This window comes from Thermobia domestica, chromosome 7 (genome assembly GCF_964235325.1).
Source record: "Thermobia domestica chromosome 7, izTheDome1.hap1.1, whole genome shotgun sequence".
Lineage (NCBI taxonomy): Eukaryota > Metazoa > Arthropoda > Insecta > Zygentoma > Lepismatidae > Thermobia > Thermobia domestica.
Genome location: NC_137460.1, coordinates 258,199,835 through 258,212,244, shown reverse-complemented (window position 1 = coordinate 258,212,244; position 12,410 = coordinate 258,199,835). Strand labels below are relative to the sequence as shown.

At 36.5% G+C, this 12,410-nt stretch overlaps 1 protein-coding gene across 1 annotated transcript in view; it reads right to left on the bottom strand.

Moving 5' to 3' along the window:
• Positions 1-12,410, bottom strand: part of LOC145690850 (receptor-type tyrosine-protein phosphatase kappa-like) — a 132,314-nt gene that overhangs the window by 56,740 nt on the left and 63,164 nt on the right. Inside the window, exons 7-8 of the mRNA XM_081766212.1 lie at positions 8,879-8,955; positions 1,577-1,711 (exon numbers count right to left, since the gene is read on the bottom strand). Of these exons, the coding sequence (XP_081622338.1) occupies positions 1,577-1,711; positions 8,879-8,955 (212 nt within the window). The remainder of the gene's footprint in view (positions 1-1,576; positions 1,712-8,878; positions 8,956-12,410) is intronic.

Genomic DNA, 12,410 nt, shown 5'->3' with positions numbered 1-12,410 from the left:
CTTAACCGGTTGGCTTTGCTAACTACTTCGTCGGAGATAATGTCTCTAGCTATCTATGTTAATAAGTTGACTTCATTAACTACTTTGGCGGAGATAATGGCTCTAGCTATCTGTGTTAACAGGTTGACTTCGTTAACTGTTTTGGCGGAGATAATGGCTCTAACTATGTATGTTAACAGGTTGACTTTGTTAACTGTATTGGTGAAGATAATAGCTCTAACTCCCTATGTTAACAGGTTGACTTCGTTAACTACTTCAGCGGAGAAAATTGCTCTAGCCACCCATGTCAACAGGTTTACCCCTTTAACGATTTCGGAGGAGATAATGGCTCTAACTATCCATGTTAACAGGTTTATTTCTTTAATGACTTCGGCAGAGTTAATGGCTCTAACTATCTATTTTAACAGGTTGACATTCTTAATGACTTCGGCAAAGCTAATGGCTCTAGCGATTTATGAAATGAAATGAAATGAGATCTTTAGTTTTACGTCCCACGGTTATGCCGGCTAGGCTAAAGGAGACGGTGATTATGAGAAATGAATGAAATGGTGAAATGAAGAAAGTGGGAGGAAACGGGAGAACCCCGAGAAAACCCACGAGCACGGTGTTTGTCCACCACAAAGTCCACACGGCGTGAGCTGGCATCGAACCAGAGAACCCAAGCACCGGAGGTGAACTCTCTACCGCTGAGCCACCGCGCCCCCTCTAGCGATTTATGTTAACAGGTTTGCTTCGTTAACAATTTCGGCGGATATAATGGCTCTACCTATTTATGTTAACAGGTTGACTTTGTTAACCACTTTCGCGGAGATAATGGCTTTATCTATTTATGTTAACAGGTTGACTTTGTTAACCACTTTCGCGGAGATAATGGCTTTATCTATCTATGTTAACAGGTTGACTTTGTTAACAACTTCGGCGGAGATAATGTCTCAGGCTATCCATGTTAACAGGCTTACATCGTTAAAGATTTCAGCGGAGATAATGGCTCTAGCTCTCTATGTTAATAGGTTGACTTCGTTAACTACTTCGGCGGAGAAACTAGCTCTAGCCATCCATGTTAACAGGTTTACTCCTTTAGCGATTTCGGAGGAGATAATGGCTCTAATTATCCATGTTAACAGGTTTATTTCTTTAATGACTTTGGCAGAGATAATTGCTATATTTATCCATGTTAACAAGTTTACTTCGTTAACGATTTCGTCGGAGATAATGACTCTAGCTATCTATGTTAACAGGTTCACTTGGATCACGTCTTCGGCGGAGATAATGGTTTTTGTTATCAATGTTATCAGGTTCACTTCGTTAAAGACTTCGGCTGAGATAATGACTTTAGCTATATATGTTAACAGATTGACTTCATTAACGACTTCGATGGAGGTATTGGGTCTCGTTAACTATTGGGAGGAATACTGTTTAAAATTTCTTTTTGTCTGCTTCTCTAGCGTTAAAATATTTTCTGCCTTTAGTTCTTTCTAAAGTAAGTTAATAATGTATTTTTAAAATATTTTCTTCATTCTCCTTAATATTCAGATTTACAAATGATATATAAAATTTATCAATAGAATAACCTTACCTTTCCGCCTTCAATCAAATTGGTGAGCATGACGATAATATGGACATTTTCCTGCCACACCATTCTCCAGAAGTCTTCAATCGTTGCTTGTGTTGGTCCTTGCGTTGCTATGTAGGCTTTCGGTTTCTTGTAGCCCTAGAAATAATATAAGTTATTATTATTATTATTATTATTATTATTATTATTATTATTATTATTATTATTATTATTATTATTATTATCATTATTATTATTATTACTTCCTTCCTTCCTTTTCCCATATTCATTTAGAATCGGCGTTCCCGTCTTTAATTATTTTGCTTCTCTCCCCTCTATCTTGGTCGTCTATATGCTCCCTCCATCTTCCTCAGTTCATTTTGTATCTTGTCCTCCTACCTCATTTCAGGTCTTCAAGTCTTTCTTTTTCCTGTTACCTTCAGCTTACAGTTCTCTTTTTCACGTAGTTGTCTTTCCTTCAATCTACATGTCCAATTCATCTCAGTCCTTGTTCTCTGGATTAAACTTTTTACACAAGGATTCAATCTTAACAATCCTTCTTGTAATCGTTCGTTATTCTATCCTTCCATGTTATATCACACATTCTTCTTAACATTCTCATCTTCACCACTTCTATCCTTTTTCCCCATGAGCCACGTGATTGCCCGTGCTGTACATCATAATGAAACTGTACATCATAACCTATCTTCTTACCGTTTCATATACTCGGCCTTTTAATCTATAACTTACTTTCCATCGTGGTTGAGGTACGATCCAAGTTGTGTTGTTGTGTTCTACTTATTCTATTCTGTCTTTGTTCTACTTATCCTTATGTATCTTTCTTCCAATACCTTTCCCCATTCTTGTAGTCTCTTCTTCTTCCTAGTATTAACCACATTGGATGAGCTGGCATAGGCTTGGCTTACCTAGTATGTGGTACTTTGTTTCTCGGTAGCTATTTGCCATATCTAAACCAAATTTAGTGGACAAATATCCGAATAAAGACGCTACTCTCGGTTTCCGATCTTGGGCAAGGAGAAGTTCGGTTAGGCTCGTCGACTCTAACTCGTCTTGCATTTCTACTTTATTTCCCGGTAACCACTGGCCGAATTTGAACGAAATTCGATGGACAAGTGACCCATCGTCTAAGAAATAACGCTATGTTTGTGGTCTGGTATATTTGGTGGTTGGGCTCGTCCTAGGACACGATCGAATCATCTTGCATGTAGTACGTTATCTGTCAATAACTACTGACCGCATATGAATGAAATTTGATACGCAAGTGGCCATTGTATAAGAAATGAACATCTCTATATTTGGTAGTGGAAAGAGTCAACTTGTCCCGCCGCGCCTTCCACGTGGTACTTTATTCCTTGATAACTACTGCCCAGATCTGAACGAAATTCGATGAATAAGTAGCCCATCTCCGGGAAACTAAAGATCGCTATATTTCGAGACCAAGCTTGGCCAGGGACTATGACAACAGAGACTGTGTTTTACATCTTTCCACGCCGGGAGATTCTGAGTTAGGTTCATCTCGGATTGTTGTTGCTATTATTATTATTTACTAGCAAATGTCTTTAGCGTTTTCGTAAACAGTAATTTGTACTCTCTACTGTCTTTGCTTCTTCAATGTTGAACTCGTAGAAGTGAATGATGCATAAATTGGTGTTGTCTACAGCAATCATTTTCAGCAGAAAGACGTCTTAGGACATAGGAGATTTTTTTTAAAAAAATTACAGAAATAGCAGATAGATTTACTAGAGAAAAGGAGGGGAAGGCATGAGATAAGATAACAGAATACGTATGTCTTGGCTGTGTACTGTTGCCAATGATCCACGAGTACTAGGATTAAGCCTGCAAAAATATCAACAATACGATCGGTGTTATTGTTTATCTTCACCACTGTTCTTTCTCAACGCCTGCCTTCTTATGTTTGATCCTTCTTCTCTCCGTGAGCTTTGCTGAGAACAGGAGCAATGAACTGTGACGTTACGATTAAATTGAAAATGATTAATGGAAAACTATATGATTACAAATAGCGTTGTTAAAAGTTTTGCAGAAACTTAAATTTCTCCCTTTTCCCATCTTTTCTTGTGATGAAAATTCCAAAATTTTACAAAAAACCTAGTATAAATATTTTCTTTTGTTTCCGAATTGAGGCCAGCTATATACAGAATTTCGTGCGCTGAAGACTAGTGATTCATGTGATTAACATAATATGCGATACATTGAAAGAGAAAGAAAAGTGTTATCCATCATGTCCGTCTTTGAGGTTGAAGTTCCGAAGGTTAAACACCCACACGTGAATGTTTCGAAGCATATACAGCACCAGATGTACTACAATGAAATAAGGGAAAACTGAAATGAAATCTTTCAGTTTATCGTATCATGATTATGAACTTTAGGCTAAGGAATACGATGATTAAGGCAAATGAATGATTATGAAAGAATTGAAGGGCCCTCTGCAATAACAAGGTAAGTCGAGTTACATCGATTCCTGGTAAAACATAGATAAGGAGGGCGTGTGGTCTTACTTTCCTTTAATTTCCTTTCCTTTCCTTTCCTATTCTAGTGCATATTCGAAGCGTCTATAGTAAAAAAGGCACACACAATCCATTGGCACCCAGTAGCCGTTTCCCGATGCGGATAACAGAAGGCGCTGCTGTCTGCGGCTAGTGAAGCTAGCACTGGTAGATGCGTGGAGGCGATTCGATGTGTCTGTAGTTTTAATGGGTCAGTTCGAATGAAAGCACTGGTACGGACACATACTTGACCATTTTGTTTCGAAATGGACAAAATCGAAGTAGTCGAATCAGAATGACAAAAGCGGAAGGGATGAAAGAGAAAGATAAATCGTAAAACTCTGGCAAAGAAATATAACAAAATCAGGGCAAAATACAGTATTTTGTTTTTTCTTCGATGTTAATATGGAAATTGAAACAATGCTATCAAAAATCCGGATTTCAAATGTCGGATTTGAAAATCAAGTCATGATTTGTAATTCGGAACCAGTTTTCGGAGTTCCTAATAAATCGGGCAAAAGGTAAGGGGATGAAAATCCCTCACATGGATCTGTGTCAGTTTCGGTGTAGGAGAAAAAGCTTATTCAGTTCAGGCACCACCACTCCACAGCATTCTGTTATTCCTGAAGAAACCAGCCGGACTGGGAATCAAGAATCTAAAGAAGGATGTGGAAGCTCTGCTATGATTTGTTACTCTTGCCAAGCAGAAGTTTTACAAGAACGTGTGGAACACAGATATATATATATATATATATATATATATATATATATATATATATATATATATATATATATATTAAATCTGTGCTCACGGATTCTGAATCTAAAATGGACTCAGAACTTTGCGGTTTCCAGATTATATTGCCTACAACGCTCAGATTATTGACATTTTGTATTCTCGTGCATTGTGATACATAAACGTTATCTCTCACGTCGTTATGTGTTACTACTGTCCTTTTTCTTTTCACCATTAGTTTAGGTTATGCAATAACAAGGTAAATGCTCACTTTTCCACCTTCGTTTTTTATTATTCCGCATTTTCGGTATTCGCCATTTTATGATCCAAAGTACAGATCAAGTGCTACACCACTTTTCTCGATAGGCATATATACAGAGATTTATTCCTGTTAATTAGCAAGTTGCACTTTAAGTTTATAACCTTTGTAACTCAAAACCTCCATTTTTCATTTGCCTTGTTATTGCCAAGGACCCTTCAATTGGTAGAGTGAAAAAGTCGCAGGAAACTGGAGTACCACTAGAAAATTCACAGACACGAAGTTGTCCATCACAAATTTATTTGGCAGTGAACCAGGGACCCATGCACCAGAAATAAGCGTTCTATGACTGAGTCGCCGTGGCCTCCAGAGCTCGAATTAGTATGGAAGTTCGTGTTCCCTTCAATAAACAAATACTGCTTTAGAAAGAGTAATACACGAAAATACTTACGGCGTCAGTGTCTACAGCATTGAGTTTGATTATGTCATTCCTTTTAAGTAGCGAGGCTATGTAAGACGTGGACCTACAGCTCAGCATGGGATCCGAGCCACATGAGTTCCCGCAAGGCATCAAGTCTTGGTCACTCACGCCAGAGACTTGCACGCTAACCGCTTAGCCACGAATGATTAAGTCATTGAGTTTCAAAACGGCTCTTTCTTATTTACAGAAAATATCAAAAAACCAACAGAAACTGTAGGATCGATGCGTTTTGTAGAACTGAAAATATTTGAGGATGTTCAAGTTTTTCATATGGATACACTGAAGTATTCCCAGTTCACAAAACACGGAGATTCTACATTTTTAAAGTTTTCTGGGGTTTGCTGTATATGGAGCCGTTTTGAAACTGGAAAACTCAATTTTATTAGCGCTTCGCAATCTAATAGTTTAATGTAAATCTGTATATTTTAGATACCCTATTCACTCTTTGTTAATTTTGGTTACAATAAGTAGTTGTATTGTAGACCTGAAGGAATAAACTGACCCTTCAGAAACCATATGCAAACAATTGTCAAATAGGAATGGACACTAAGTTTAAAAAGTCCTTCTTTTCTGCTTTCTGTGGGTCGACTTGGTGTACTCAGGAAGCTGCTATGTTTTCCAATTGCCATTTTGCTGACCAAGGAATAATGAAAGAGAGGGTGAGGGGAAGAAACATCTTCAGACCTTTTGTGTTATTTTGGGATTAGGTTGGAAACCACAAATGCAGAGTGTGGGGAAGGGAGGAGAAAATAAACGTTTCATAGTTATACACGTAGCCAGTAAATATTGAACGAAAAGCAGAAATCCAACATTGCGAAGAGTGCTTCTTTTCCGATCAGTTCTCGTGATATAGTATAGAAAAGACAACCGAGCAAATCACTTAAGAGATTTTATTACACCAATAAGAAGCTAGGAAGGCATACGTGGTACTATGAATGAATCACACCGAATGATGAGAGTTGAGCACTCATATAATTTCACATAAGTATTATGTGCTTTTCTTATCTTTTTTAAAATCATTTTCTTGAATAAAAATATAACACTCTCCTTCCACAAACCAAATTAAATGCTTCGAATAATTGCAAAAGATATAGCTGGAAGCTTCATTACCAGCATATGAAGCAGTTTGCTTATACATCCATTTCAAAATGTCTTCTGCTGGTAAGGAATCGCTCGACTTGTTGGAAAGGAATCACTCGAATATTTCAGAGCGATGAAAGTAATCAAGCAATTCGAGTGGTTTCACTCGATAATTCCCATCTTTTTCAAGTACCCTCGCTATGAAAATTTCATATTGGGCGACACGCTACTTTTTGAGATACTTTTGATTACTTGCAAGCTATATATAATTCTTAGGAATTCGCTAGTTTTTCATTTTCATATATGAAATCACAAATTTATAGCTTTACTTGCTTGTTTACTATTCTATTCACAATGAATAATAGTTTTACTAATATGTTCGATGCCAGTTCAATTCTACTTTTAGTACTCTTTAATCTCCAGATCTGACAACACTCGACTTCCGTTCAGTTTGCACTGTTGCATTATTACTGACTGTGTTACTGACTCAGGTAATACCTAGTCTTAATACTTGTACGGAGCTGTGTAAACCTTAACATCGCAAATTTAATTGTATTACTGTATTATCCACATTAATATAATGAGTAAGAGGCGTTAAAATAATAACCTGCAAAATGTATGGCCCCACAAAAGAATTTAGTAAATGAATTAGTGAAGGGAGGAACAACAAAAATACTGTAAACGTTGTAAAATATATTTCAGAGTCCTCAAAACACTTAAGCTAACATATGTCCGTGGAAATAACCAACGTCGCCCATTTTATACTATCACTATCTGCACAGCTCATTCCATACTGCAGTTATATTGCTCCTGACGTAATATGGAGCTTACCCTAACACAACACCGCCAACAGTTCTGAACTCTGGTCACCGACTGACCGAATCTAACTCCAAGTGTACCTATTAAATCTAAAAATACCTATGATATATGATTAGTGAAAGTGTACAGGTGCAAAATGATCAATATTTATGTTTGGGGTACAAATAGTTTAAATCTGCTACTCTTAGGGCACAACCTCCGCATATTTTAATCTTCATATCTCTCAACACTGTTGCGTTAGCAAGAGCATCATTTAAGACCACGTGTGTTTTTAACGTCAGAAAATGTCTACTGCTATAGAAAATTCCGCCAAATGTGAGATACACAGAGTTTAAGGTTTCTGTAGGCAAGAAGTCGTGAATTGTATGCTGAATATGGCCTATACATTATGATTAAACGTGTCGTGTGTTAGTAGATTAGGTCTCTTAAAGAAGAAACAACAAATATTCATAATGCACGGAAAAGTGATAGGCCTTCCGTAGTTAGTCATGATATTGACAAGAAAATTGACGGCAAAATTCGTGAAAACCTAGGATTTACAATGCTGAAAATTTGTGAAAATTTTCCGAACATTTCTGGAACTGTTTTGTACGAGATAGGCATTCAATAATTAAGCTACTGGAACTGAGTACCGAAAATTATAGTGTAAATACAATAGGAAGGTTGAATATATCTATAATAAATAATATTCAGTAAAGTTATACATTTCAGTTTTACAACATGAACTTTTTCTCTATTTGTTTATTCTACAAATAAACAAATAAATTTAATTCTTCAAAGTGTATCAAAGTACTAAGGTGTACTAACGGCAACTCTTGAATTTTTTTTCCAACGAAACTTCGCAATAGGTTTTAGAAACTAGAAAATGAAATCTTTGAGTTTTACGTTCCACGGTTATGCCGGTTAGGCTAAAGGAGACGGTGATAATGAGTAATGAATGAAATGGTGGAATAAAGAAAGTAGGAGGAAACGGGAGAACCCCGAGAAAGCCCACGCACACGGTGTTTGTCCCCCACGAAGTTTACTTGGCGGGGGCTGGGTTCGAACCCGAGACCCCAAGCGCCAGAGCTGAACGTTTTACCACTGAGCCACCGCGGCCCCATTTTTAGAAACTACAATTTATATTAAGATATGATAGAATAAGTTTCGTCCAATGGAAGTTCAAAAGATAAATGATTGCTTATGGTGATATTCTAATTTATTTTCATTTAGTGTCCTTTGTACTCAGGAAAATTATAAGTCGTTTACTACAATTAGAAAGAGCAGATAAAATTCAAATATATCACTTACAACTTAAATCGAATATAATCGGAAATGCAAAAGCTAGAATTCATCTTACTTAAATATAGACATCCATTATTTGAGAATAAGAATTAATGTTATTTAAGTAACAGAAGAGAAATAATGTTTCTCGTTCTATACTTACGTCTATGTAGTTGGCGTTAATATAATCAGAAAATTGATCTTTAGGAAACTTCTTCAAAATTACTCTTGAGTGATCGTCTGAAAGAAACAAAATTATAATAATGATAAGAATAACATTAAAGTTAAATAAGGTCAAAGTCTTGAGATAACGTTCCTAAGTACAAAGAGAGGCCAGATCCACACAATGGATACGATTTACACTGTATGCAAACCAGTAGCGTCTTCTCTGGGTGTGCAAGTCGTGTGTTAACGCCCAGCGAAAAATTAAGAAAAGAGTATTTTAATTTAATTAAACGGTCGTGAGAAATAGGGACTTTTTTCACTTGTCAACGGGACAAAATCAACTGTTGAAGTGCGAAAGAACCGAGTAAAGCTACACGATCTCCGTTATGTTTTGAGGAGGCACCTCTGCGAGTAAGTCGTTGGCCACGCTTTGGCTATATTTTGGCCGCTTTAGAAGACTCATACTGCGCATGCGCTTCGTGTTCCCCACCTCATGCTTCTATGATCCAAGGCGTTGAAAAAGAACTCAACGCCTTGAGTTTTCTGCTTCTCTCAAAGCGTTGCCAAATCTGTAGATTTATCGGTCGATGTACAGATTTTTTTTTTAAATAACAATGCAGAATGCAATTTTGTGTGTGTGTGATCTACGGATTATTTTTTTTTTATTGTTAAACATCGTTCAATTCATAAGTTAAAGGTGCAATCGACTTCTTACTAAAATACGTGTAAGGAACACGGTGAAAAGAAACATAATTATTTTCTCGATCCAATAAAATTGTATTCGAAGGGTCAATTGATGAAAAAAAAAACAAAAAAAAAAAAAAAAACGACGCTGAGCTAGAGAACGGTTTTCCATTCTGCCTTTTCCTTCCCCTAATTTTCATTCACTTAGGTTAGTGACTCATCCGCAAGACTTACGGTTTCGGGCCCCCTACTACTGTCTTCGACTGCTTGGTAAAAGTTTTTTTTCCTCTTCCTTTCTTTAAAACAGTTTTTTCTGTTGTCTCTGAATGCCGCAAAAAGGATTTGTTTCACTTGCTACATTTTGAGATTATTTATTAAATAGGCCTATTATATTGAAATTGGTAGGTAGCCGAGAAAATTTCGATTCAGGAGAATCATTACTTTTTTTTTAAACTACAAAGCTATACATATATTGTAGGGTAGATTGTAGATATTTTGGCTTTCTGATTTGGCAATGCTGGGTGTCCCCTTGTCTTTCGCGTTTACGAGTGTAGTGGTTTCAGCTTTTTAAGATGACTAGTGAAAGTGTAATTCAAAAACTATTAAAAAGTCCTTTTTCATTAGTTTCTTATAATGAGAAAAAACAAATAATTGACCGTGGTCGACCGTGTCCTAATCTCACGATGTCAACTCTTGTGAAGGGCAAAAGTGGTGCTGGTTTTGAGAGACATTTTCGAATGGAGTTGTACGACATGTCAGACTGGCTTTGTGGGTATAGTGTAGTGAATAGATTTTACTGTTGGACAAGTTTGCTATTTTCAACTAAGAAAAATGTGTGGAATCATCAAGGATACGAGGATTTGAACCATCTTCATACTGCAGTGAAGAAGCATGGTGAGTCTGAAATGCATCTTTCTAGCTTTTTTAAATTTAATACCTTTATTGCAACTCCAACAAGAATAGACGTTCTTTTGGATTCCCAACGAAGGATTAACATTGAGTTGCACAACGAAAAAGTAAAGAAAAATAGGGAAATATTAAAGAGGTTGATTAATGCCGTCTGCTATTTAGCAAAGCAGGAGCTACCATTCAGATCTCATAACGAGCAAGCAACGTCTTTAAACAAGGGAAATTATGTGGAATTTCTTATTGCAAGTGCAGAGTTTGATTCCACATTAAAAGAACACTTACAGACTTCTTCAGTTTTCCGTGGAACTTCAGCAAGCATTCAGAATGATTTGATAAATTCTGTTGCAGATGTACTGAGAGACGAAATTTACCGCGAAATTCAGAACACAGAGTTCGTAGCTATTATGCTTGACGAAACTTCAGATGTAAGCAATAAATCGCAATTGTCAACTGTTTTACGATATTTTTCGGCGACGGAGAAAAAAATCGTAGAACGATTTCTTGGATTACATGACATGAGTGCTGATAAAACTGCAGTAGCGCTTTCAATCATGTTAATGAAATAATGAATACCTATAAATGCGCGAACAAATTAATTGCCCAGACATACGATGGGTCTTCGGTGATGAGCGGCCATCTCAATGGCCTTCAAAGCAAAGGGTTGGAAAAGTATCCTAAAGCTCTCTTTACTCATTGCTATGCTCATGTAATGAATTTAGTTTTGCAACAGTCATTGGAATGCAACAAAGAGCTTAAAACATTTTTTTGCGGTCTTAAATCACTGCCTGCCTTTTTTTCTCATTCCCCAAAGAGGTTGCACGAACTTTCTGCTTTCATGTCAAAAAAGCTACCATCATTATCTTGTACTCGATGGAATTTTACCTCTAGACTTATTCATACGGTCAGTGAAAACAGACAATCATTGATTATGTTTTTTGATCATGTTAGTGAAAGTGGAGACTTCGACAATTTAACTGCAATGACAGGCAGAGGATTTGCTAGCTTCCTAAGGAATTTTGAAAATATATTTTTAATAAAGGTTTTGTCCAATTTACTTGCTTTCTCAGATATATTGTTCAATATACTCCAGTCTAGGGATGTTGATATTTTATACTGCAGTAATAAAATTACTGAATTTCAAAACCAACTGCAAAAGGAAAGAGAGAATTTTGAAATAGTCTGGTCTTCTGTTGATAGAGATGTAGGGGACGAAGAAGTGATTCAGATAAAAAGAAGGAGATTAAATGATGAATCACAGAAGGAGACTGTACTTTGAAATCATTGACAACATCAGTAATCAGATTACAATTAGATTTGCGTCTTTCGAAAAATTGCAGTATTTTGATCTACTAAACCCATCTAAACTGTAGTTCTTCAACAAACGAGAAAACTTTCCTCACGATTTGTTAAAAAAGGTGCAGGTAGTTTATGGTGATGTTTTTAATTTGTCCGAACTACAAAATGAACTACATGTGTGGTACGCTTCCAATGAGGAATCAAATAAAACCCCCATTGAAATCATTCAATATTTGATGGATATGAATCTGGTGAGTGTATTCACGGAGATTTATAAGTTAGCTATGCTGATTGCAAAAGTACCTTCCACAACATCATCTGTCGAGAGATCGTTTTCGTCACTGAAAAGGATCCACACGTTCTGCCGCGCTACTCAGACCGAGCACCGAATGACGAATTTAAGCCTCATTTCCATTGAAAGAGAACTGTTATCCAAGTTAAGAGAGGGAGATAAATCCAAATTCTATGATGCAGTGATCCAGAGGTTTCTACGTAAAGAAATACGACTCGAGCTGGAATTCAAGTAATTGTAAGTAAATTGATTTTGATTTTGATTTTCAGTTTCATATGTTGCTTGTTTTTGATCTTCAGTTTCATATTTTGAAGGTATATTTTCCTTATATAATTATTCTCATTAAATG